Source organism: Panthera tigris, chromosome A3 (assembly GCF_018350195.1).
Source record: "Panthera tigris isolate Pti1 chromosome A3, P.tigris_Pti1_mat1.1, whole genome shotgun sequence".
Lineage (NCBI taxonomy): Eukaryota > Metazoa > Chordata > Mammalia > Carnivora > Felidae > Panthera > Panthera tigris.
In genome coordinates this window covers 51,586,132-51,613,541 of record NC_056662.1, presented here as the reverse complement: position 1 = coordinate 51,613,541, position 27,410 = coordinate 51,586,132, and the positions used below count along the sequence as shown (strand labels likewise).

General features: G+C 35.6%; 2 protein-coding genes across 11 annotated transcripts in view; both read left to right on the top strand.

The window, feature by feature from the left end:
* Positions 1–20,743, top strand: part of RANBP2 (RAN binding protein 2) — an 81,540-nt gene extending 60,797 nt beyond the window's left edge. The window contains exons 21-30 of one of the 2 annotated variants that reach the window (XM_042981052.1): positions 472–549; positions 3,342–3,512; positions 4,194–4,286; positions 4,801–4,979; positions 11,710–11,914; positions 14,030–14,131; positions 17,644–17,789; positions 18,454–18,727; positions 19,068–19,402; positions 19,795–20,743. In XM_042981052.1, coding sequence (XP_042836986.1) covers positions 472–549; positions 3,342–3,512; positions 4,194–4,286; positions 4,801–4,979; positions 11,710–11,914; positions 14,030–14,131; positions 17,644–17,789; positions 18,454–18,727; positions 19,068–19,402; positions 19,795–20,100 — 1,889 coding nt within the window. In that variant the 3' untranslated portion in view covers positions 20,101–20,743. The remainder of the gene's footprint in view (positions 1–471; positions 550–3,341; positions 3,513–4,193; positions 4,287–4,800; positions 4,980–11,709; positions 11,915–14,029; positions 14,132–17,643; positions 17,790–18,453; positions 18,728–19,067; positions 19,403–19,794) is intronic. The other variant, XM_042981053.1, reaches the window with a different exon arrangement.
* A 2,053-nt stretch (positions 20,744–22,796) lies between these two features.
* CCDC138 (coiled-coil domain containing 138) overlaps positions 22,797–27,410 on the top strand; it is a 134,290-nt gene continuing 129,676 nt past the window's right edge. For 2 of the 9 annotated variants that reach the window (XM_042981043.1, XM_042981046.1), the window contains exons 1-3: positions 22,818–23,001; positions 24,368–24,425; positions 25,848–25,968. In XM_042981043.1, the coding sequence (XP_042836977.1) occupies positions 22,909–23,001; positions 24,368–24,425; positions 25,848–25,968 (272 nt within the window). In that variant the 5' untranslated portion in view covers positions 22,818–22,908. Of the gene's footprint in view, positions 23,002–24,367; positions 24,426–25,847; positions 25,969–27,410 lie in introns of those variants that run through there. The other 7 variants (XM_042981048.1, XM_015544593.2, XM_007097748.3 and 4 more) reach the window with 7 other exon arrangements.

Genomic DNA, 27,410 nt, shown 5'->3' with positions numbered 1-27,410 from the left:
CTCCCTAAATCTGTTTCCCTGTGTTTAAACAGCAATAGAAAGTGTGTGTGTGTGTGTGTGTGTGTGTGTGTGTGTGTGTGTGTGTGTGTGTGTAAGTTATTTAGGAGATCTGAGTAACTGGAAGATACTTATATCATGCTTAGTGCAGAGAACAAGAACCTAATACAGTACCAAAGTTTAGTGACTCATGTACTTGAATCATGAGTATTACCTAGAGTCTGATTTTTTTAAGTGTCCATTCTTCAACATATTATTCTCTTGTCACTCAAAAACCATGGTACTGAGATGTTTATAAGTTATGTAAGGAAGCCTTGCTGCTAGTATTAAAAGAGTAAAGAAATTACCAGATTAAATAAATATGTAACACAGCCAAATTGGTATAAATTGAGGTATTCTGGCTTTTTATATTTTAAAATCACATTGACTTTGATTCTCAAAATGTTCAAAAATGAAATACTCTTTATTTTCTAGGATTTAATTTTAGCCTTTTTAAATCTAATCCAATGGCTTTTTGGACCAGCATCCCTTCCTCACAGCCTGAGAACAAAGGTATAGAGCTAGCATTCTCGGTATGAGATGACATCAGTTGTTTTTTTTGTTTTTTGTTTTTTTAAGCAGCTGGTAGTCCTTAGCATAGTAACTGGCTGTATGAAATTAAGTATTTAACACACAGTGTGCATGTTAAAGAATGTGTGTTTAAACAAATACTTTTTGACTAGGGGTGTGTAACACCCTTTAATGCTGTTTTTTGTTTTTTGTTTTTTAATGTACTTGGATGTCATGTTTTCTCACTATTGCAAAGCATTTTTTGAGGTAGATCCATACGGTCTTTACCTTTCACTGCTTTGTACTTCATTATTCTGTCATTTTCAGCTGTGCTTAATGAAGACCTGTGTTTTCTCTAACATTTATCTTTAGCCAGTAAGTAATGTTTCCAGTATCCAAACATGTGATGGCAGCATGTATACACATGGAACAGAGTTTCCTTTTAAGGCTATCCTTTTAGACAGGGTTTAGAAAAATATCATATTTGAAAGTAGACTTCATTTCTAACAGCCACCATTAAATGCTAGTATGTTATAAAAGTGTTGGTATTAGAGTGGAATAATAGGAAGTGGGGGATCTGAAGACCTTCAAGAGCAAGGTTAGGGAATTGAAAACCCATTATAAGTATCTAATAACATATCTTGAGTAACCCAAATATGTTCAATGGTAAAGTGACAGTCCTTGATTTTGGGGGGCCTTTAATTTTCTTTTTAGGTTTATTTATTTATTTTGAGAGAGAGAGAGAGAGGGAGAGAGGGAAGGAGAGCATGAGTGAGGGAGGAGCAGAGAGAGGGGGGAGAGAGAATCCCAAGCAGGCTCCACACTGTCAGTGTAGATCCCAGTGTGGGGCTTGATTTCATGAACTGAAATCATGACCTGAGCCTAAATCAAGAGTCATGTACTCAACCTACTGAGCCACCCAGGTGCCCATCTTTTTTTATTAATGTTTGTTTGTTTATTTATATGTTTATTTTATTTTTTAGAGAGAGAGAGAGAGACAGAGCATGAGTGGGGGAGGGGCAGAGAAAGAGAGGGAGACAAAGAATCTGAAACAGGCTCCAGGCTCTGAGCTGTCAGCACAGAGCCCAGTGTGGGGCTTGAACTTGGGAATGGCGATGTCATGACCTAGTCTGAAGTCAGATGTTTAACCAACTGAGCCACCCAGGTGCTCCTTAATGTTTATTTTTTTGAGAGAGAATGCACGCTCACGAGTGGCAGAGGGGCCGAGAAAGAAGCTGGGAGAGAGAAGCAGGCTCCATGCTGTCAGCGCAGAGCCCGATATGGGGCTTGAACTCATGAACCATGAGATCATGACCTGAGCTGAAATCGAGAGTTGGGTACTTAATCGATTGAGCCACCCAGGCGCCCCTCAATTTTTAAGTATACCAATCACATTACTGGCTAAAGCAGCCCTTAAGCTTTTCTTGAGGATGTATTCTTTGAGAAATTATTGAAGAGTGTGGACTTTTTCCTATAAATGACATATATTTGCATGCACAGTCTGTGGGACCTAGGTTAATCCTTGACTCGAGCAAATTTGCCAGTATACTACTGCAGGACAGAAAGCTTTATTCTGTTCCAAGTCCAAGAATGTCATAGTCCCAAAGGATCTTAGAGATGGAGAGTTCAGACATGAGGAAACTGAGGCACAGTGGGCTGTCTGAAATGCTCAAATTGTCTTTACCAGTTAATAACAGAATTGGAGTAAGAATCTGTATCCTACATTAGTCATACTATGTTTTTCTAATTAAAGAGAGTAAAAGGCAAGTTTAACATTGTAATAGGGCTCTAATTCTCTAGATCAGGTCAAATATGATCTGTGTATATAATTTAGAATTTTCTAATATCCACATTAAAAAATAGAATAAGAAGAAACAGGTGCAAAAAAAGAGATGAAATTAATTTTAACAATCTATACAGTTAGACTATATCTGAAATACCATTTCAAGTTCTAATCATAAAAAAAAAAGATTTTTTTTTTTTTTTTTTGTGCTAAGTCTTTAAAATCCAATGTGTATTGTTCTACTTGGAGCACAACTCAGTTTGGAATGGCCACATTTCAAGTGTTTAATAGCCACGTGTGGCTAGGCTACCATATCAGACAGCACCAGTTGGTACATAGCATGCTTCATGATTTGCTTTACCCATTCCTTTTGCTAAATACTCTTCTTTATAGACCAGAGTATATTGTATGAAGAATCCCTTTATTCTTCCTTTTTTTCAGCTATAAAAATTTTTGTTAGTTTCTTATAGTGTTACCCCTAGGATAACTGTTTTAATTTGGTTTTATCTATTATCATGCTTGGAAATACACAAAACTGGATGTAACTCTGAACACCTGCCATCCTTGGCAATTGTTAACTTTCCCTGTAGTAACTAATCATGGTTAGCTTTTGCATTAATTTCATATTTATACTAATCCTTGCTCATGATTTACGTAAGTTTTTTCCGTTGTTGAAAATGCATGGATATTTTGCTCAGCTATTGTTTATATGCCAAATACGGTTATGGCAGCATTATTTAAATACCTTTTAAAATTATAGCCAGTAATAGCAATTTTTTTTTCAACGATCAGTAAGTAAAAGTTTTTTTTGGTTTTAATGGATTCTATATTCACTAAGGATTTTTGATGGAATGTTAAATCAGGCTTCTAATTCTCTACAGAGCTCTGTCCACATCAAAGTTTATGTGTTTAACCTAAAGATAAGTGGCGTGGTTTTATTTTCAGTTAGAATATTGATGTTAATACCTACTTAACTCCTGGTCTTTATAATTTTTTTTTACCTGTTTTATAGCAAAAGAGAAGGAAAAGCCTGAAGATTCTCCCTCAGATGATGATGTTCTCATTGTATATGAGTTAACCCCGACCCCTGAACAAAAAGCTCTTGCAAGCAAACTTAAACTTCCTCCAACTTTCTTCTGCTATAAGAATAAACCAGATTATATTAGTGAAGAAGAAGAGGATGGTAAATCTTTTGTTATTTTAAGAGCATTCTGTCTGTGCTAATTTTAGTAATGTTTAAATTGTTTAAGCCTGCCTCTTAGAGCCCATAACTCCTGTCCTTATAGGTAGATGTTTATCCTCAGTGTGTGTGTAAATAGTCAATGGAAGTAATGATTGAAACAATCATTCAATAATGATTGAATGAAATACATTCAATGCATTTTTTAAGTAAGGATGTTTTGGATGACTACTATGAGCAGAGCAGGTATTTTGAGAGAATTGAAAAGAATCCTAATTTCCCTATAGACTTAGAGGGATGAGAGAGTGATGAGGCAGATAGGGGTCTGATTATGGAAAACTTTGTGAGCCACAGTAGAGTTTTTCAGCAGGGGAGTTTGCATGTTCAGAAAGAGTTTCAGCAGGATCAATTGAGTTAGTGAGATAGAGGATCGGGTTGTAGGACATGGAGATAGGAAGATGAGCCAAAATGATAGTAAAGCAGCTCAGAGGAGAGCCTGAATGAAATTTCTGTGATGACAGGAGAGGCATTAGGAATATAGAATTGGCAAAACTGGGTGCTCTTTCAATGTGGGGGGTGAGGGAAAGTATGAAATTGGAGGATAATTTCTAGATTTATGGCTGGGAAAATTCCTAAAACTTACTAGAAATTCTTTTTGTTTAATAAAATCAATTATACTTTAAGATGAAGATTTTGAAACAGCTGTCAAGAAACTTAATGGAAAACTGTATCTGGATGACTCAGAAAAATGTAGACCATTAGAAGAAAAGCTAGCAGGTATGTTAAATTAAAATTACTAGTTAAAATGTTTTTTAAAAATCTTCTGTTTAAAAGGAATCTTCAGGGTGCCTGGGTGCCTCAGTCAGTCAAACGTCCAACTTCAACTTCAGCCCAAGTCATGATCTCATGGTTTGTGAGTTCAAGCCCTGTATCTGGCTCACCTCTATCAGTGCAGAGCCCACTTCGGATCCCCTGTCCTCCTCTTTGTCTGCCCCTCTCCTGCTCATGCTCTCTCTCTCAAAAATGAGTAAACATAAAAAGAAAAGGCATTTTCTAATCTGATCATTTTTATGATTATCAGATTTACTTATGTGATATGCCTGTGGCAATTTAAAATATTTGAAAATAATATGAAGTGTAAAATAATTGTTTTCCTGGTGATCCTTGTTCTCCATTAGCATTCATAGGTATTGCTATCTGGGTCTGTAATCTGTAGATTATATGGAGGACAATTCTTGGAGAGTAGTTGGACTTCTAACTTTCTTTTGCTTGTGTTGTGTGGGATTTTCAGATAATGAAAAAGAATGTGTTATTGTTTGGGAAAAGAAACCAACAGTTGAAGAGAAGGCAAAAGCAGATACATTAAAGCTTCCACCTACATTTTTTTGTGGAGTCTGCAGTGATACTGATGAGGACAATGGAAATGGGGAAGACTTTCAATCAGAGTTACAAAAAGTTCAGGACTCTCAAGTAAGAGCATCTCCATTGTTTTCCTTCTGGTTGAGTTGCCATTGTTGATGCAGTGGATTAGAATATTCTTACCAAATGGTAATAATGTGTTGTGGATAGCAAATGGATTAGGCATTTACCAATCAGCTTTGGCCAGAGAAGGAGGAATGTTGTTCTACAGAGAGGACTTAAAGGTTCTCTCCTGTGTATATGTTGGATTTTTGCAGGGATGGGAGAGATGGACTGTGCAGATATTCTTAAGAATGTTTATCATAATACCAAGAATGATATTAAGTAGTTAATTTTTCATGCAAGTTAGTTAATTTTGTGGTGGGCAGAGTGGATAGGAAGTGGCATTTGAGACTTAGTTTCAATGGCATTTGAGACTTAGCAAGGTGGCCTATACCTTGCTTTGTAAATTTCATGATTTAATTACTTTCTTTTTAAAAAATTTTTTTAACATGTATTTATTTTTGAGAGAGAGAAGAGACAGATAGCACAAGTGGGGGAGGGGTAGAGAGGGAGGGGGACACAGAATCCAAAGCAGGCTTCAGGCTCTGAGCTGTCAATAGAGCCCGATGTGGGGCTTGAACCCACAAACGGTGAGATCATGACCTGAGCTGAAGTCGGAGGCTTAATCAGCTGAGCCACCCCGGTGCCCCTTGATTTGTTTACTTTCTTAGCTTAAAAGTAGTGATAATTTTAATAGGTATCAACACCTTGGTATCTTAATTTGTATTCCACAGAAACTAGAAGACAAGATCTGTGTCTAGTTAATTTGTTCATAATCTAATATTGACATCTATTCAGAATGTTCCTTTCCCCCTCAAGTAACACTGTTTTTTGATGGTTTGTTTTTATTCTTAGATGATTAAAATGAAGTAGAGTTCTGGAATTAGTTATGAATGTGGTGGTTTATTTAAAGGATATATGGCTAGAGAGAGATGTGTTGTAACACATGGTCTTAGTCTGTAAGAAATTTATTGCTCTTCATTGACTCTGAGCAGTCTAGCTGACCACCTAGGATGTGTAGGTTTAATCTATCAGTACACATACAATTAATGGCCATCAGCTGATGTAATGCTAATCATGTTCTCATTTACAACCAGATAGATTTATTTGTGGAAATCTGAAGTGGCCTTACTAAGTGTTCCATTTAAGGTGTATTTCAAATCACTCAACAGTTTCCCTGGACTTACTGGGCATACACAATATTTAATAGCTGTTACTCTAATTACTAGCTGCTAGAGGCTTTATCACGTATTTATTCAACAAATGCAGTAGTCATATTAATATAAATTTAGATTATGCAAATTTAAACAGTATGATTTAAATATGGCCTCTTGTGTGCAAAACTTAAAGTTATTGATTTAAAATGTATTTTAAAATTTAAGGGGCGCCTGGGTGGCTCAGTCAATTAAGCATCCGATTTTGGCTCAGATCATGATCTTACGGTTCGTGGGTTCAAGCCCCGCATCAGCTCTGTGCTACCAGTGTAGAGCCTGCTTGGAATTCTCTCTCTTTCCCTCTCTCTCGCCCCCTGACCCCACTCATACTTTCTCTCTCTCAAAAATAAGTAAATAAACTAAAAAAAAAAATAATTAAACTGAAAAATAATATCAGCACTGATGTACACACTGAGTTATACATCATTTATTCTTATTTTCCACCTTGTGGTGCCACTTTAGCTGGTACACAAGAATTTGGTGTCTTTTGTCAGTATTTTGTGAAACATGCTTTTAAAGGAGTTGAAATATCTTATTTGAGGTGACTTGTGTTATTTTAAAGCATTCATTATTGTCATAACTTAATAAAATAATCCTATAACTATCACAATGTTCATTAAATAGCAGTACTACTGGCTGTTCAAAAATACTTTGGGTACTAAAGTTAAATGTGATAAACCTTTATAAAGGTTGGAAAAAATGGCACAATAAATTATAAAATTTCAGGAGAGCAAGCACCCTTTGATACAGATATGAAATAGAAAACCAAAAACCATTAAAGCTAAGATATGCTATAATGGATGTAAATTTATACTCTCTCAGAATGCATTGTTCCTACTGTGACAGTCTAATTCATCTTAGATATGCATCCCTTGCATAAAATGGTTATGTGTACTCTGTAAATGTTTACCGTTGAGCTAGCACTGTGCTGACGATTGGGTATACAGTATTGAACAAAACAGAAGTAATCTGACTTGTCTGTGTGGAGTTTTCCATTCAAGGACTGTAAGGCATTAGCAGCTGAATTAAAACAATTCCTCTCACCCAAGCAATTCTAGGCTACTTATTTGGGGTAACGTTTATTGTGATATAATTCACATATTGTGCACCCCATCCATTTTAGAGCATACAGTTCAGTAGTTTTTAGTATATTCACATGGTTATGCAACCGTTACCACAGTGATTTTGAACAGTTTCACCACCCCAAGAAGAAAACCTCTAACCTCTAACAGTCACCACCCTTCCCCATTTTGCCCGAGCTCCTCCATCTCAAGAAACCACTACCCCGATGGACTTTCTGTCTCTATAGGTTTGCCTATTTTTTGGACATTTTGTATAAATAAGTCATGATAATTTGTGGCCTTTTGTGTCTGGCTTCTTTCATTTAATGTTTTCAAGGTATAGCTACATTGTAGTGTATATCTGCATTTTATTAATTTTTATGGCTGAGTAATACTCTGTTGTATTGAATATATTACATTTCATTTATCCATTCATCTGTTGATCATTTAGGTTGTTTTTACTTTACTTTTTGTCTGTTATGAATAATACTGCTATGATAGCCTAAAACATTTGACACATAGAATGATTTATCTTTTCCTTGTGTTTTGGTACATTAAAAAATAAGGATTTTTTTCATTTGTAGTAATTTTTTTATAGAAGTAAAATTCACTTTTTGTTGTGTGTATATGTGTGTGTCTGTTTTCTAGGAGTTCTTTTATATGTTTGAATTCTTGTAGTTCTCACCAGAGGCAGGATATGGAACAATTCCAACACCCCCCAAAATTTCCTTCATATTGTCCCTTTGTATTCATAACCTTTTCTGCCCATATCTTTGGGCAATTGCTGTTGTGTTTTCTGTTTCTATATTTTTGCCTTTTCCAGACTAACATATGAATGGAATCCTACAGTATGTAATTTTTGATGCTGGCCTTTTTCACTCAGCATAATGCCCTTGAGATTTGTCCCAAGTTATTGTGTGTAGTAATAGTTTGTTCCTGTCTACCACTAAGTAGTAGTCCATTGTGTAGATGTACCACAGTTTATTCATTGATCCATTGAAGGTTATTTCCAATTTATTTTGCTTTTTCTAGTTTCCTTAAAATGGAAGCTTTAAATGACTGATTTAAGACCATTTTTCATTTCTATAAATATTTAATGCTGTAAGGTTCTTTCTAGGAACTGTTCAGCTTCATCCAACAAGTGTTGCTATGTGATATTTTTACTTTCATTCCGTTAAAATATTTATTTTCCTTGAGATACTCTTTTTTATAAATGCGTTAGATAGTATGTTCCTTCCAAATACTTGGTGATTTTCCAAATATCGTTCTGTTATTGATTTCTAGTTTAATTCCATTATTGTCTATGAACATAATTTGAGTGATTTTAGTTCTTAGAAGCCTAATGAAGGCTGTCTTGGTGATTGTTGTGCACTTGAAAAGAATGTATAGTCTGCTCTTTTGGCATAGAGTGTTCTATAAATGTTAATTAGCTCAAACTAGTTGATACTGTGGTGTCCAGGTCTCATATATAAGACTAACATTTTAATTATTTAGAGGACTGTTGCTAGGCATAATTGTAGATTTGTCTGTTTCTCCTATCAATTTTTGCTTAATGTACTTTTTTAGAAAGTGTCCCCCTCTGCTTCTGTTTTCTGGAAGACATTGTAGGAATTGCTGTTATTTCTTTCTTAAATGTTTGATAGAACTCACTACTGAAACCATTTGACTTGGAAGGATATTAATTAATAGTACATTTTCTTTAATAGATAATAGGCCTATTCAAGGTTATCTATTTCTTTAATAGTTAATAGGCCTATTCAAGGCCAGTATCAAAGATTACATACTGTAGGATTCCATTCATATGTTAGTCTGGGAAAGGCAAAAATATAGAAACAGAAAACACAACAGCAATTGCCCAAAGATATAGGCAGAAGAGGTTTTGAATACAAAGGGACAATATGAAGGAAATTTTGGGGGGTGGGTGTTGGAATTGTTCCATAGCCTGTTTCTGGTGAGAATTACAAGAATTCAAACATGTAAAAGAACTCCTAGAAAACAGACACACACATATACACACAACAAAAAGTGAATTTTACTTCTATAAAAAAATTACTATGGGGGCGCCTGGGTGGCTCATTCGGTTAAGCGGCTGACTTCAGCTCAGGTCATGATCTCGCGGTCCGTGAGTTTGAGCCCCGCGTCAGGCTCTGTGCTGACAGCTCAGAGCCTGGAGCCTGTTTCGGATTCTGTGTCTCCCCCTCTTTCTGACCCTCCCCCGTTCATGCTCTGTCTCTCTCTGTCTCAAAAATAAATAAACGTTAAAAAAAATAAAAATAAAAAAAAAATTACTACGAATGAAAAAAATCCTTATTTTTTAATGTACCAAAACACAAGGAAAAGATAAATCATTCTATGTATCAAATGTTTTAGGCTATCATAGCAGTATTACTTACAATAGACAAAATTCTTGTGTGAGTTTTGGTCGGTTTTGTCTTTCAAGGAATTGGTCCATTTCATCTGAGTTCTTAAATTTGTGGGCATAACACTGTTCATGAAATTCATTAAAATTTATTACCCTTTTAATATTCATGAATTAGAAGTGAGTAGTGATGGCTCTTGTTTCATTTCTAGTATTAATAATTTGAATCTTGGGGCACCTGGGTGGCTCAGTCGGTTAAGCGTCTGACTTCGGCTCAGGTCATGATCTCGCGGTCCGTGAGTTCGAGCCCCGTGTCGAGCTCTGTGCTGACAGCTCAGAGCCTGGAGCCTGTTTCCGATTCTGTGTCTCCCTCTCTCTCTGCCCCTCCCCTGTTCACTCTCTGTCTCTGTCTCAAAAATAAATAAACGTTAAAAAAAAAAAAATTTAAATAAATAAATAAATAATTTGAATCTTCTTTCTTGTTTTCTTGGTTAGCCTGCTTAGAAGTTTGTTGATTTTTATTGACTGTTTCAAAAAGGTCAATTTTGTTTGATTTTGTTCATTTTTTTCCTGTTAATTTCCTGTTCTACTGATTTCTGCTCTACTTTTCATTATTTCTTCTCCTTTGTTTAGGTTTATATTGCTTTTCTTTTTCTAGTCTTAAGGTGGAAATTTATTGATTTTAGATTTTATTATATGCCTTCAGTACTTTAAAGTTTCCCTTCCTTGTTTTTGTTGTGTTCTAAGAGTTTTGATAAGTTGTAGTTTCATATTTATTAACTTATTTTTTTATGTTTTATTAATGTTTTTATTTATTTTTGAGAGAGAGACAGAGACAGAGATAGAGCATCAGTGGAGGATGGGCAGAGAGAGCGGGAGATACAGAATCTGAAGCAGGCTCCGGGCTCTGAGCTGTCAACACAGGGCTCAAACTCCCGAACCGTGAGGTCATGACCTGAGTTGAAGTCAGATGCTCAACTAACTGAGCCACCCAGGCTCCCCTTCATATTTATTTAGTTAAAAATATTTTTAATTTGCCTAGAGACCTCTGGACACATATATTATTTAAAAGTATGCTGGGAAATCCCAAATATCTTAAATATTTGGGATTTTTTTCAACTGTATTTCTGGTAATGATTTCTAGTTTAATTCCATTGTGGACTGAGAATATACTTTGTATGACTTCTGTTCTTTTGAATTTGTGGAGGTGTGTTTTATGGGCCAGAATGGGTCTTTCTTGGTAAATGTTCCATGTGAGTTTTCTGTTACTGTATTTTTCAGTTGTAAAATTCCCACTTGGTCCTTTATGCCTTCTTCTTTTTTTTTTTTTTTTTCCTGCTGAGAATTTCTTATCTTTTCATTTGTTTTAAGAGTATTTGTCCTTATATCTTGGAGCATTGTTATAAGAGCTTCTTTAAGATTTTTTTTCTGATTGTTCAACACATGGATCATTTCATAATATCCCCCACCTCCTGGCCAGGGAGAGCTGGCTTCTCTTGGGACGATTTTCCATCTCCGTCATTGGCAGCTTCAGTTTTTGGGCTTCTCTAGCATCCAGGCTGGAATATAGGTTTATGGAGCAGGAAACACCCCACATGATTCTCACCACTGAATTATCCCTAATGTCTTGAGGTTCTTAATCCTCCTGTTTTCATCCACCTTTCAGAGACTTTTTATACTTTATCTGTTTCAGTCCAGTTCAGTCATAGGTATTGGGAAAGATAAGATGGAGTGTGGAATGGGAGAGATAACGTGAAGTGTGCTTATTACTCTATTTTATCCAGAACTCCCAAGTCCTCAGTTTCTTTCAAAACAGGGCATGGGTGTGCCTGGTTGGCACAGTTACGGGTCTGACTCTTGATAGTGGCTTAGGTCATGATCTCACAGTCAGGGGATTGAGCCCTGTGTGGGGCTATATGCTGAGCAGGGAGCTTGCTTGGGATTCTCTCTCTTCCTCTCTCTCTCTGCCCCTCCCCTGCTCATGCATGCACACTCTCTCTCTTTCAAAATAAACAAATAAAAACGTAAAAAAAAAATAGGGTATGTGATTCTTTTTGTCAGTCAGTATTTAATGGCATTGTTATTTGTTAACTTCCTCTTTGCAGAAATCCCAGAATGAGGAAATAAGTAGCCTGGCAGACAGTGTGTATACTGGTGGGACTAAAGTGACTGTACCATTTTTATGTAAATCTGAAGAACCTGATTTTATTACCAAATCTATTAGTTCACCACCAATTTCTTCTGGAACTGTGGACAAACCTGTAGATTTGTCTACTAGAAAGGAAAACGATGCAGATTCTACAAGCCAAGGTAAAATTTGATAAAATGTTTACAAAAACCTTCTAGGGCATGCATTGCATAAGGTGCATCTGTATGTTTGAGAAAATAGGCTTTTAAATGTCAGTCCTAAAAACTCTTTTCCCTTAAAACAAGTTTGGAGATGTACAAAGGTGCATGAGATATTCCTGATAATAACCAGAAAATCATACTGCCTTGCCAACAAAGATAATAAACATGTATTTTTATTGTTAGGGTTGTAGTTATTAAGGAATATGAAGCATTGTGACTCTGACCTATCTACCTGAAAATAAATGACAGTAGTTTGCTTACATCGAAATTTTCTTTGTGATAATCATTTCATTTGAATATTGTTTGAATTATATTATCACTGAAGTATATTAAAATTTATGTATGAAGTAATTGTAGATAGTACAGTAGGGTTGTTAAGTTTTTATGATACTTAAATGTATTTTGCTCTACCTGTTACATTATATTAATCAGTTATAGTTACTCATGTTTTCCTCGTTTTTTTATTTCCATTGATTTTAGAAGAGGGGAATCTTTTAAAATTCTATTCTTTTATAATTGCTTATCTGTTTTACCTAACGTATTTCAGAAATAGTCTTAAATAATGTACAATTACTACATTTATAGACACCTGAGAGTCTTCATATTCTAGAAGAGGAAGTAACTTCAGACCTAAAATCGTTTCTTTCTATTTTTTTTGTTTTGTTTCAAATTTTTATTTAAATTCTAGTCGGCTAACCTATAGTGTAATGTTGATTCCAGGAGTAGAATTTAGTGATTTATCACTTAACATATAATACCCAGTGCTCATTGCAAGTGCCCTCCTTAGTACCCTTCACCCATTTAGCTCATCCCCTGCCCACATCCCCTCCATCAACACTCAGTTCCCTGTAGTAAAGAGTCTCTTATGGTTTACCTTCCTTTCTCTGTCTCTTTGTTTTTCCTTCCCCTATGATCATCTGTTTTGTTTCTTTAACCACATATGAGTGAAATCATATGGTATTTGTGTTTCTCTCATTGACTTATTTTGCTTTGTATAATACACCCTAGCTCCATACACATCATTACAAATGGCAAGATTTCATTCATTTTGATCAGACCTAAAATTTCATGTTTTCAGATGATGAAAGTAAGGCTTAGGACTTCAAGAGATCATGTAGCTGCACATTGTCAGAATTAAGATCCCCAAACTCCTGGTGACCAAAAATAAATAAGACATGCATTTTTTGTGAGCTTATTATTTTTTTTTTTAACGTTTATTTATTTTCGAGACAGAGAGAGACAGAGCATGAACGGGGGAGCGGCAGAGAGAGAGGGAGACACAGAATCGGAAGCAGGCTCCAGGCTCTGAGCCATCAGCCCAGAGCCCGACGCGGGGCTCGAACTCACGGACCGTGAGATCGTGACCTGAGTTGAAGCTGGACGCTTAACCGACTGAGCCACCCAGGCGCCCTGTTGTGAACTTATTATTTAGCATAGAGAACACAAACATTCTTTATGCAGATCATTCCTAAAACCCCACGTGTGAATGAATATTAGTTTTAGATTACAGAAGACTATAAAGAAGAAACTGTATGGTTCTATTATCTAGCTTAGTATAGATCCACGTCTTGCTTTTTTAAAAAGATTTTTGTCATGCTTTTGGTGTAGCGTTCAATGAGAATAGTACCTGTAAACTTAATAATACTGAAATAGTTCAGAATTGGGTGTATTTTGTAACTTTTTAAAATTTAAAAAAAAAATTTTTTTTTTTTTTTAACATTTATTTTTGAGACAGGGAGAGACAGCATGAATGAGGGAGGGTCAGAGAGAGAGACACAGAATCTGAAACAGGCTCCAGGCTCTGAGCTGTCAGCACAGAGCCTGATGCTGGGCTCGAACTCACAGACCTCGAGATCATGACCTGAGCTGAAGTCAGATGCTTAACTGACTGAGCCACCGAGGTGCCCCTGTAACTTTTTTTTAGAGAAATAACCAGAAGACAAATGTTGCACACCCCACACCCGACCCTCTTGGGAGTATAGAATGTCTATCCCCATTCTCTCTGGGTTCTGGGAAAAGCTTTGATATTCAGTATATATTAAATGAAATATTAAATTATTCTTTTCCTTTTGCCAGTGGAAAGCAAAACAGTTTCATTTGGATTTGGAAGTACCACAGGGCTGTCATTTGCAGACTTGGCTTCCAGTAATTCTGGGGATTTTGCTTTTGGTTCTAAAGGTAAGATCAGGAGGAGAGATTTTAATTGTCATGTTATAGAATCAAGCACAACTGAAAGAACTAGTTCTTTGCCACAGTATTGTAACTAAGATGGACATTTCTTCCCTCTTCTACACCCTCCAGTTTGTTTAGTGTTTTAATAGGAAAGGCTCTATATTTTACTATTACTTTAGACATTTATTAATATAACCGTTAAGAATTTTTTCTTAATCAGTATAAATTCTGTTGATAGTCTTCCCCATTCTGAAATGTAGATCCACTTTTCCAGTTTTGGAATTACCTTGATTTTGGTGCATTGTTCTTTTAATTATACTTTTAGGTTTGGTTTGTTTAATATTTTAAGATTTGTGCATCTGTATTTTTTAAGGGGGTGATTTTATAGTTTTCTATTTTTCCATTTTCCTTAATCAGATTTGAATATAAGGGTTGTGCTAATTTATTGTGATAAATTTATAATTGGTGGGGTCTCCCATCTTTTTTCCATGGTTTTTCTATTTTTAGTCCATATTGGTATCATTTGCAGAAGATAATACATTTCTTGATTGTTTAGAGTTTATTGGCATATTATTTTCTCATTCTTATAATGTCTTTTACATATATGATTATAGTATCACCTAAATTGTTCTTAAACAAGATACTTGATTTGATTTGTAAATGAATTTTACTGAAGATATATACTTACGTGATTTATCTAGTTCAGAATAGCATTTTTTTTTTTTTCAAATACCTTTAGTTATGCAGAATAGCATTCTTTCCTCTCTCATGCTTACACTGGTTTACAGCATTCACCACTCAATGGAAACACATATAAAACTTTTGGAAATTACCTTCATGTTGTGTTGGAATTCATAACTTTACTGTTGTCAAATTTTGTTATTTTTGTTTTAATGTTTGGTAGCCTGAAGTCATAGGATAATAAGCAGTATAGTGGATACAATTATCCACAAAAAAAGTGTTAAATAAAAATTGATGTGTTAGGTTGCTTGTAATTCAGTGTACCTTTCAAAGTACTCTTGTCTGGACTATACAGTAAAGTGTAAAATAGGCAAGGCTCAAACCTCATGACATTTACTCCTCACCACCACTTGTCATTTTTTTCAGTGAAATTATTCACCAAGCTCTTTGTTAAACTGCATTTCTTACTTTGTTTTGTTCTTAGATCTGACAGGAATTTATGCTGTCTTTTCAAAGAAGCAGCTTTTGGTTTTATCAGTTCTCCTTTTTTGTGTGTTTTTTATTTATTTTTAGATTTTTTTTGTCACTTTAAGTTATTAGTTGTTTTTTTTTTTTAATTTTTTTAATGTTTGTTTATTTTTGAGAGAGACAAACAGAGTGTGAGTAGGGGAGGGGCAGAGAGAGAGGGAGACACAGAATCTGAAGCAGGCTCCAGTCTCTGAGCTGTCAGCACAGAGCCCGACACAGAGCTCGAACCCACAGTTTGTGAGATCATGACCTGAGATGAAGTTGGAAGCTTAATCGACTGAGCCACCCAGGTGCCCCTAAGTTATGTTTTTTTAAGAGGTCATAAATTTCACCAGAATGTGGGCATCATTTTTTTTTTTTTTTACTTGTTTCTGGCATTGCATGGACCTTTCTCATCTTAAACTTTTTATTTAAATGTTTATTTTTGAGAGAGAGAGAGAGTGAGAGCACATGAGGGGGGGAAGGTCAGACATAGAGGGAGACACAGAATCCAAAGCAGGCTCCAGGCTCTGAGCTGTCAGCACAGAGACCGATGTGGGGCTCAAACCCACAAAACCATGAGATCACGACCTGAGCCAGTGTCGGATGCTTAACTGACTGAGCCAACCCAGGTGCCCCTCTGATCTTAAACTTTTTGTTTTGGTTGTTTTCAAGCTCAGAGGAATCTTTTTTTCTCTTCTCTTGCAAATGTGGTGATTCCTTTTTAAAAAAAATCTGTTCATTTTGTGTTGTTGCCTTTTTTTTTTTTAAATTCATTTTCTTCCAGAAGTTCTATTCACATAGGTCTATCAATCATTCTGTCTGTTGTGTAATATTTAATATGGAAACTAAGGGAATAAGAAGTTCCTATTTAGAGATCCCCTGTCTTTGTCAGTGATCACTATTTTATCATATTTCCTTCAGATTTTGTAATGTTTTCATTAAGCCTGGAAACAGTGGAAGCCTCCTAGGTACAATTACCTAGAACTGTTACTGTGAAATTGATACTGATTATTGACATGCATATCTTTATACTATTTTCTGTAAAATTCTTCCTCCTGGTCCCTTCAGATCAGTGGTTTTCAACTTTTGACTTCATACTCGAATTTCCTGGGAGGTCTTTTCTTTTATAAATGCCTGTTATATTGGGCTTTGGCATTGGTATTTTACAAAAGCTCCTGTGTGATTCTAATAATGTACCCAGCATTAGGAACCATTGCTTTAGAGGAATTTTGAAATTTTCTCCCATACCTCTGAAGGGTTTTTGGGGTAATTAAACCTTTTTCTCTGCTTGGGAGTTCCTGAACCAGTTATTTTTGAGCCCCAAACCTATGTATCATCCTAGATCTTTGGTTATTATTCTGAGAAAGCCTCCACACAACCTGAGGTTGTGCTTTTCTAGTTTTCAGAGCATTCTTTTGCAATATTCAAGGTTTTTTTTTTTTCTCCCCATTAAGTTGGGCTTAGAGTTATTGTTATAGATATTTATTTTGTGCTTTCTTCAAGGTGCTGAGTTACTTTTTAAATGATCTGTGATATTTTTGCTTTCTTAAACATTTCTAGTACTGGATATAGAGTTTTCTAACACGATTTTATCAGCAAGCAATGAAGTGTTAAGAGGTGTTTCTTTCCTGTAAGGTAGGCTAAGCCATCTCGGTTGAGATGGGGATGAAGAAGTCATTTTCATCTTCTCCAAAGTGTGAGGGAGAGTAATCTTTTTTTTCTCTGCATGGGAACCAGGGAGGTCATCAGCCCCAACAGGCTAGTGCCTGTTAAGGATAGTTGGGAGTCCGTGAGCTTCTCCCAGTGCTACCATCTATCACCTGGCCAAGAAATCTAAGCTGCAACTCTAGTTACTTCAGGGAGAAGTTGAGATAGAGAAGTTTATAAACATGTGTTTATGCTGCTTTGGCTACTTTGGAAGTAGCAAATTTGGCCTCTGAGAGGATATTTTTAGATTCAAAAGTTACTTTTCTAATTTGATAAAATGTTCTATGAAATAACCTACCTTTGGAGCTGAGCTAAGTGTTCAAAATTCCAAGGTATGTACTTTTAAAACACTACTTCATTACTGAAAGTTCTTGTGCAGTTTAGTATAAAATTTTCCGAAAGCTCTGATGATCTTATCTTTGTATCTCAAAGCACAAACAGTACTAAAGGTATAGTGTGCTCGCTCCCGGAGTTGAACTTGCTAGAATAATTTGCATCATGTTTACTAAAAGTATATGTCATATCATTAGAAATTATAGGGATTGATAAAGTAATGGGAGGGGGGTTAAAAGCTTATAAAATTAGATGCCACTATTTAAATATCCTAATTTATTCATCAGATAAAAATTTCCAGTGGGCAAATACTGGAGCAGCTGTGTTCGGAACACAGTCAACCAGTAAAGTTGGTGAAGATGAAGATGGTAGTGATGAAGAAGTAGTTCACAATGAAGATATCCATTTTGAACCAATAGTGTCATTACCAGAGGTAAATATTAAAGAATGGAACTCTTACTAACAATGTCACATTTTAAGTTTAAAACTTGACATAGCCTAGCTTTGACTTATAGAACTAGCTTTGTTTACATTTCTTCAGAATATTTACAATTTCAAATGGAAGGTCTTTATTACGTATTATATATATATATGTAAATCCTACATGAAACTGTTGGGAAGAACTAAATTTTTTCATAGGTCTTTAGAATATCACATTTGTTTTCATAACAAAATTCAGGTGGTAAAAAAGTATCCAATCTCATACTTGGCAAAAATCCTTTCAATAAAAAGTAAACCACATTTTCTGGACAGGAATGTTGTTTTAGGCAAATTACTTGGTCAGTTTTCAACCACAATGGTTAATATTTCTTTTGAAGAATACTTTTTGAAACCTTTACTGTCCTATAAAAGAATGTATTACATTCCAGAAGGAGGAAGAATACTACATAAGGGAAAAATGTTCAATGACAAATCAGGTCTTTACTGCTCCATCCAAATCAGATGTATTCGTAGCCCTTGGATATTACTATTTATCTTGATACTATAGTTCAAATTCTGTTAATGTCATTACAAAGACAATGTCATGAGGAATTTGGATGTTTGGAATTTGTCATGGAATATGTCAAAAGCAGGAGCTTATTTATCTACTGCCATAGGTAGAAGTAAAATCTGGAGAAGAAGATGAAGAAATTTTATTTAAAGAGAGAGCCAAACTTTATAGATGGGATCGAGATGTTAGTCAGTGGAAGGAGCGAGGTGTTGGAGATATAAAGATACTGTGGCATACAATGAAGAATTACTATCGGATCCTAATGAGAAGAGACCAGGTTTTTAAAGTGTGTGCAAACCATGTTATCACCAAAACAATGGAATTAAAACCCTTGAATGTTTCAAACAATGCTTTAGTTTGGACTGCCTCAGATTATGCTGGTGAGTACATTCAATGCTACTTCTCACTTTTTGAATTTGTTTTTTTTAAGTTTATTTTGAGAGAGGGAAAGCACCAAGCGGGTGGGGGGCAGAGAGAGAGGGAGAGAGAGAATCCCAAGCAGGTTCCCCACGGACAGTGTGGAGCCTGAAGTCGGCTCGAACTCAACGAACCGTGAAATCATGACCTGAGCTGAAACCAGGAGTCGGAAGTTTAACCGACTGGGCCACCCAGGTGCCCCCACTTTTTGAACTTTTTAAAAATACATAAAAAATACATAAGACAATTGTAACAGTGATTTTAATATTAAGGTCACTGTTTTGTTTTGTTGTTGTTGAACAGATGGAGAAGCCAAAGTGGAGCAGCTTGCAGTGAGATTTAAAACTAAAGAAATGGCTGAGTCTTTTAAGAAAAAATTTGAAGAATGTCAACAGAATTTACTGAAACTCCAGAAAGGACAAGTATCACTGACAGCAGAGTTATCGAAGGAGACAAATCCTGTGGTGTTTTTTGATGTTTGTGCAGATGATGAACCCCTTGGACGTATAACCATGGAGTTATTTTCAAACATTGTTCCTCATACTGCCGAGAACTTCAGAGCACTCTGCACTGGAGAGAAAGGCTTTGGCTTCAAAAACTCCATTTTTCACAGAGTAATTCCAGATTTTGTTTGCCACGTAAGTATTTAATTGTATGTCACAACTGAAGTCTAGAAAAGCGAACCACACTAACTTAGGAAATTTGAGTGTTTCTCTTAAGTTTTTTAAGATTTCTTTAGCTTTTCTGTACATTAGTTGTTGTCACCACCCAATTTCCTGTCCCCACAAAAACTTTCAACCTGAAGTAGTTCAAATTTCTAATATCTTGAAACCTGCTGGAAATTGAGGATGGAAAAAAGACATTTTCATTTTTGTCTTTCAAAATTTTCTTATTTTTAAAAACTATGTTTCTTAGTTTTCAAACCACATTCTCAAAGAAGTTGGGTGTTTAGAATTTATCCTGTAGTGGTAGTTCTGTGTGTATTTTAATATTTTATTCAGGATTCCTATTAACTGAGATGTTTTTTCAGGGGGGAGATATCACCAAACATGATGGAACAGGAGGACGGTCCATCTATGGAGATAAATTTGAAGATGAAAATTTTGATGTCAAACATACTGGGCCTGGCTTACTATCAATGGCCAATCAAGGCCAGAACACCAATAATTCTCAATTTTATATAACACTGAAAAAAGCAGAACATTTGGACTTTAAGCATGTAGTATTTGGGTTTGTTAAGGATGGCATGGATACTGTGAAAAAGATCGAATCATTTGGCTCTCCTAAAGGGTCTGTTAGTCGAAGAATTAGTATCACAGAATGTGGACAGATATAAAATCATTGTTTTTCATAGTAAGTTTTACCTGTATAAACAGTTGAATTGAAGCTTAGCTGTTATGACAATATGGTAATTATGTTCAGCTTTTGAAAATGGACGTTTCCAATGTACAAATGTAAAATTGCAGCTTATAGCTGTTGTCACTTTTTAATGTGTTATAATTGACCTTGCATGGTGTGAAATAAAAGTTTAAACACTGGTGTAAATCAGGTGTACTTGTGTTTATGTACTCCTGACATATCTGTATTAAAATGGAATAATATTAATCTTGTTAAAAGCAATAGACCTTCTCAAACTATTGAAGGATTATGATATATGCAATTTAATTTTACCTTTTAAGATATTGGACTTCCTGCATGGATAAACTTACCATTCGAATAAGGGACCACAACTTGGATAATTTTTATTTTAGATTTGAAATATATTTGGTAACTGTTGGTGTGCTCATTTATGCATTGAGGCTCACTTTTGAATGGGTAAAGCCACAGAGGGTAGAGACTTAACCAAAGTGCTCTTCTATAATCCTTGCACCTCCTGTATAGTTAAATTAACTTTTAAGTAGAGTACCTTCTTTTCTTAAAATGATGTAGTTTCCTGTGCCCTTTCAAAGGTATTAAATTAATTTTTACATTTTAAACAAGTTAAGTATGTCCTTAGTTTTTATTTTATTTTATTTTTTTTTAACTTTCCTGTCATCTTTCTACTACCTCAAACTGCAGCTTGGTTCTGATAGAACTTGAATTTTTCCTTGCAGTTATTGTGATAAAGTATGACTATTTTAAAAAGGTCTATACCATGTTCTTTGGTTAAAGATTTGCTTTATACTAGATTGTTGCAGTACTTTTCTCTGGTGAATTTTGTAGCAAAAATAAAGTGACAATTGTTAACAGCCATGACATTTAAAAAATTTATTACTTGTGCATCTAGTTGTTTGTTCATTCTAGAGCCGAAGTGAGGAGGACAGTTAAAGTTCTGTAAACTCAGACTGCCATATAATTTCCAGAGCTCCCAAAGGAAGTGATTTCTGTTCAAGTTTGATACACACTGAACATTTATTTGGAAATGGCTAATGACAAAAGTTAGGCAAACTGCTTAAAAGGCGGCGGGGTGGGGGTTGGGGAAAGGTATTCTCATCAACCTATTCAATATAGAACTACAAAGAATCTAGTTAGAGCACAAAATTTTGTGTATTCCAGTTACCAACAGTGACCTTCCTATACCCTCCTGTGTTCTTCCCAGTGAAATCATTTCATTTTGTTTAGTGAAAGACAGTGGGAGTTTATTCCATTATTTGGGGATTTGGAAATAGGCTATCATAATACTCGTTCAACCACCAAAGGAGGAAGGGATGTCATGTGTGGTGTGTATGTGAGTAATGAGTGATGAAATACCATCACTAAATTCACTTGGCCACAAAGCCAGATAACGGAAATAAACCTACTCCAGTGTATCAGTTGAACTTAACCTGAACCTTAAAGACAACTATGGATGACATATATGCACATTTAATATTAAGAACTGGCTTCTTTGGAGACCTATGTAAGTAATATAAGTTGACATAAAGTGTGTTGTTTTTGAGCTGGAACCCTTTGACATTTTAGAATAAATTCCAAGTGAAGGCAAGTGTGCTTTAAAGATTATAGAAACCAGTTTTACACTATCTACTGTGCTATCATAAAGCATTAAAACAATGTATTAAGCTTTAAAAGCTAATAATACTTGGACCAAAAATTTGATTAAATGACATGTAAACTGACTTCCAGAATTAGTATTCCAAAAATGCTTACAAATGGCTTGGGACATTAATGAGAAAGGACTGATTTCTCTTTATTTAATTGCTAATGCAGTATAAATCCACACTGAGATGTACTCCCCCCCCCCCACCCCCAACTGGTTCGATTTTATATTGTCTCATTAAAAATCTGCTTAAAATAGAATATAAAAATGTTCATTATTTGTACACTAATATTTGATGGCAGAGAGTATTGGTTTAAATAATTTTCAGATAATACTTTAGTAAGATGATCTTGTAAAACTTTGGCATTTGAAAAACTAAAGATAATCCAGAGAATCTAGGATTTGTTAGTCCAGACATGCTGTTGAACATCATCCATCTATCTATCTATCTATCTATCTATCTATCTATCAGCTAGCTATTTTAGAGAGAGAGAACCCAAGCAGGCTACGCAAAGCCTGATGAGAGACTCAAACCACCAGATCATAACCTGAGCCAAAATCCAGACTTGGATGCTTAACTGACTGAGCCATCCTGGCACCCTGAAAGCGGTATCTCCTTACCTGACGCCATGGTGGGGGTGGTGCCTGAGGCCAAGGCTGAGTTCCCTCTCGTGAGGGGCCACATCAGCTAAGGTGTAACTGCTGTGAACAACCCTGCTTTTTTTGGTGCCTTGGATACGAGGGAGGAAAACTTAAGTAACAAAATTGTAACACAAAACACCATCAGTCAAAATAACAGTGGTGAAGGAATTAGTCATTAAAATATTCGGCAGGAAAAACATTTGTACCGCCAGGACGTTTTTAACATAGTACAGAGAGTCAGACCAAGGGGCCCTAACACGCGCGCCTCTGTCGCTGTCGCCTGCGGCGGAGCGTGGGTCCCACCATAGTGAAAGCGCCCCCGGGCGGCTCGAACTGCGAGCGCTTCGGCGTAGCTGTTGACCCCCGAGAGGTGGAGCGTGCCGTGCGTCATGACGCAGTTCCGTTGCGCGAGCTCCGCCCTTGCGCGTACGGCCGCGGTGGGTTTGAACGCTGTTCCCGGGGAAACAACGGCGGACTTGGTGCACCATGGAACCGAGAGTAGTGAAGCCGCCGGGGCAGGATTTGGTAGTAGAGCATCTGAAAAGCCTCTACGGACTAGGGGGCAGGCACCTCGCCGAGGTGAGGCTTCGCCCTTTCCTCGGCCTTGTCCCTGGGCCCGCGGGCCGGTTTCTGCCGGTGTGAAGCGGCCTGACGGGCAGCTGCGCCAGAGGCCTCGGGGCCGCTGTTCAGAAGGACCCTGGGGGAGGGAGCCACTCTCCGGGGCTCGAGCAGCTCCGCCGGAACCAGGGTTAGCGGAAGGTAGCCGCGGGGGCAGAAGTCATTTGGGGCCACAGATGCTCCATATGTGGGAAAAGCACATTTTATATAAAAAAATTCTTTACTGTAAATTCTTGAAGGTTTATGTTACTACAGGCATAGCATGACACTGTTGAAAGTGTATCTGAACTTTTATTTACAGTGACTTGAGCGGAGTTCGAAAAGCGATTTTAATTTATTTAAAAACTTTACTATTTTGAAAAAAAATTCCAAATTTAAAGTTGCAGGAATATACAAGGAACTCTTGAGCACTTCGCATGGATTTGCCATTGGTTAACATTTCGCCACATTTGCGTTACTATTATCTTCGTATTTTTGACTCCCTACACACATTTTTTTCCTTTTAACTAAGGATAATTTGCCGGTGCTGTGACACTTTTACCCCCAAATATAAATACTTAAATGTATTTTCTAGGAATAAGAATATTCTCTTATATTTGCAGTAACAAATTGAGGAAGCTGACCATTTATACAATAATATGTAACATATAGTTCGTATTCAGATTTCACCAATTATCTAAATAATGTCCTTTATACATTTTTTTTCCTCTGGTGCAGATACAGTCTAAAGATGAGCATTGCATTTGGTTTGTTTCTTTTTTTTTTTTTTTTAATCTGGAACAGGTTTTTAAGCCCATGTCTTTTATAATGTTGATATTTTAATTTTTTTTTTTTAGTGAGAGAGACTGGGAGCTGGAGAGTGAGGCAGAGGGAGAATCTTACGCAGGCTCCAAGCTCAGTGTGGAGCCCAACACCAGGCTTGATCCCTGGGATCATGACTTGAGTGGAAATCAAGAGTAGGTTGCTCAACCAACTGAGCCACCCATTTTTGAAGAGTACAGGATAACTGTGTATTGGACTGTCCCTTAACTGGAGTTTCTCTGATGGCTGTTCCTCGTGACTATCTGGTTATGCGTTTTTGGCAGGAATACTACTGGGAGTGATGTGTGGGTTGCGCTTGTTCATTAGGAGACTTGCAATGTTGCTTTGTCCTGTTATTCCGGATATTAATTTTAACCAGTTGGTTAAGGTAGTGTCTACAAGATTTGTCCACTCTAACCTTTGTAATTAACCCTTGTACTTAGTACATAATTGGTGGGGAACTCTTTTTTTGAAACTGTAGATTGATTCTTAATATACAAATTAAATATATCTTTTTTTTTTTAAGTATGATTTTTCAAATTTTGATCAGGCTAAATGGAAGAGAAGATCTCTAACCTCCCCAGGTAAGCTGATAGAGTATTTTGTATACTTGGGGGTTTTAACAAATTTAATTTGAGAGAAAACATTAAAAAAAAATGTTTAGATTTAAGACTAAGTGCCAGATATCTTGTGATATTAAGCTTTCTTCAATCGGGTAACAAACTAATAGTAAACCAAGATTTTGTGGGTAAACGTAAGATGTCTTTAAATCAAATTGAATTAATTTTTTTGGTGTTTTAATTACAATTTTTTTTTTTTTCCTTTAGAAATTGGGTAAAGTATGTTGGGTAAAGAAAACTGCTTTCTTTTTAAGGCATAGACTTTCCAAGTTACTGAGATAATAATTGTTGCACTGGAAGAATTTATCAAATGTACTTGATAATTGTGGGATTGGGTGCATTGGAACATCATGTGGCAATCTGGAAGTAATGTATAACTAACCATTAGTCTTTTGATTTGTTGATACTTCTTTGGTGATGTTTTTACAAGTACAATCGTTGAATTTTGAGGTGATTGCAACAAAAACAGTATGTTTAAAAGTTTTGTCAGAGTAGATTAGAGAATTTCATTTTTTTCCAAGTTTATTTCATTTTGAAATTTTGTAAACACTCTTGAAACATTTCTTCAGTGTGAAAAAAAGACCCAGTTATTACTGAATCTAGTATCTAAAAAATATCTTAAAATTATATTTTGGTTTGAAATATAGCCTAAAATTTCCAACTTTCTAAAATGTAACAAAAAGTATAGCTCATTTAATTTCTGATGGGGTAAAAATGTATGTTAGACAAAGGTGCATACATTTAAAAATATTTATAGGGATTCCTGGTTGGCTCAGTCAGTAGGGCATGTGACTCCCGATCTTGGGGTTGTAAGTCTGAGCCTCACATTGGCTGTGGAGATTACTTAAAAATAAAACCTTAAGGAAAAAAAAATTCTAAATTTCTTATCAGAGAAGCTCTCTTTGCCTTTTAGTCTCTGAATTTGGATACAGGCTAACAGTCTGTTAAATGTTGAATGTTTAAAATATATAAAATTAAAAAAAATGTTTAATGTTTGAGACTGATGAAATATCATGATTAGGTAGGAAGATGGCTGAATTCTGAATTTTAATCTTTCCACTTGCTGGTTCTGTTACTTAGATAACTTCACTAACTTCTCTGGTCCTTAGACTTACCACCATTAGAATAGGGTTAAAGGCACCAATTCTGCTTACTTCAGAGTCAGCTAGCTGTTGCTAGGATCAAATAAGGTAATAAATGAAAGAGCATTTTGTAATCAGTTAAGTGCCATATTAATACAAGGCTTGATGCCTGTTTTCTGAAGTTTGCATTACAGAGATATACACATTAAAATCATTAGATAATTTTGCCATCTTACCTTAGAAGCCTAGAATGAGATTAGTATCTGATTTTAGTAATCTCTGCTTTTTTCTCTTTTGTTAACAGATGATTTGGATATCTTCTCATCTGGTGATAAAGTTGGTTCATCATTAAGATGTTATTCCGATGAAAGAAAGCATTGCACAACACCACTTTGTAGTTCATTCAAACAGTTAAATGTGAATTGGTAAAGTACCCTGAATCCTTACTGTTGCTATCCCCTCAGTGTCTAAAAAACTGGGAGATTAAAGAGTGGTTTGTTTATGTCTTTGCCTTTTTTTTTTTTTTTTTTTTTGAGGAAGTAACAAGCAGTCTGGAGCTTGCTGAATGGTTATAGAGACTGATTTATTTTTACTGAGATCTTTGTTATAAAAGCATGAACCTAGCATTCATTACATTTGGTAGTATAATGGAAAGTTATTTACACAGTATAAAACGTGAAGTTATTTTTATGGTTATTCATCCAGGACCCAAATGAACACCATATTCCCTTTCTTTCTTTCTTTCCTTTTTTTTTTTAAAGGATGTAGGATAAAAATGAATGCAGGTTTGTTGGGCAGTGATGTTTAACGCCACATTCATTGTCTACTAGGGTGGTAAGCTATATTTTAGGTAGTTGAGAGAAAGAGATGGAAGAAACCGGTCTGGTGAGTTGGTAACTACAAAATATGCATGATAGAGTGTTGGTCTGTGAGGGGTAAATAGTTTTGTAGAGGAGATTGTACTGTGAGTGAAATCAGTATAAAAACAGTGGAAGCTAAGATGAAATCAAGTTCTAAGTAGGTGTTATTAAAAGCCAGAAATACATGGCAGAAGAAAGTGCTGTGGGTATCAACATTTTGAAATAATGTTAAACCATAAAGATGTATATACATACACAAAATGAAATGTTGAGATAATTGTGGGGAGAGGAAGAGTTAACTGTGCCTAAAATATACATATAATATTAATGTAATTGATATTTGAGAGCTTGAATATTTTATATAATTGCTTCTTTCTCTGCTTAAATGATTTAATCCATATAAAGCACTTAGAATGGTGTTTAGTACATAGAAAAGCACTCAAAGTGCTATTACTGTTGTTATTACTGTTTCATTTGGCATTCACAAAGTAGCATTGTTAATCTAGATTTAAGATTTGGACATGAGGTAGATTGAATATAGAGTAAGGAAAGTAAAAAATTGTTTTCAGATTATGAATTTCTGGAAATTATTTTCTTATATTTAACTGATAGTTTTGTCATTTTTTGTTTTTATAAATAATCTGGGTATAATTTCCAGTTATAATTTGAAGCCTTTGAACTATGAAAGTTTTTATAACATTAGACAGTATTTTCACATTCCCTAGTTATTATCTAATCTGGAATTATAGTACTGTCCAGCACAAGTAGCCACAAGCCACATGAGGCTATTGAGTACTTGAAATGCTGTAAGTACAAAATACACACCGGATTTCAAAGATGGATAAAGAATGCAAAATATCTTAATAATTTTTATATTGATTATATGTTAAAATAATCTTTTAGATATACTGGGTTAAATATAACACATAGTTAAAATGTTATGTCTTTTTATGTTTTTAGTATGGCTCCTAGGGAATTTTAAATTATCTTATGTGATTGAATTATAT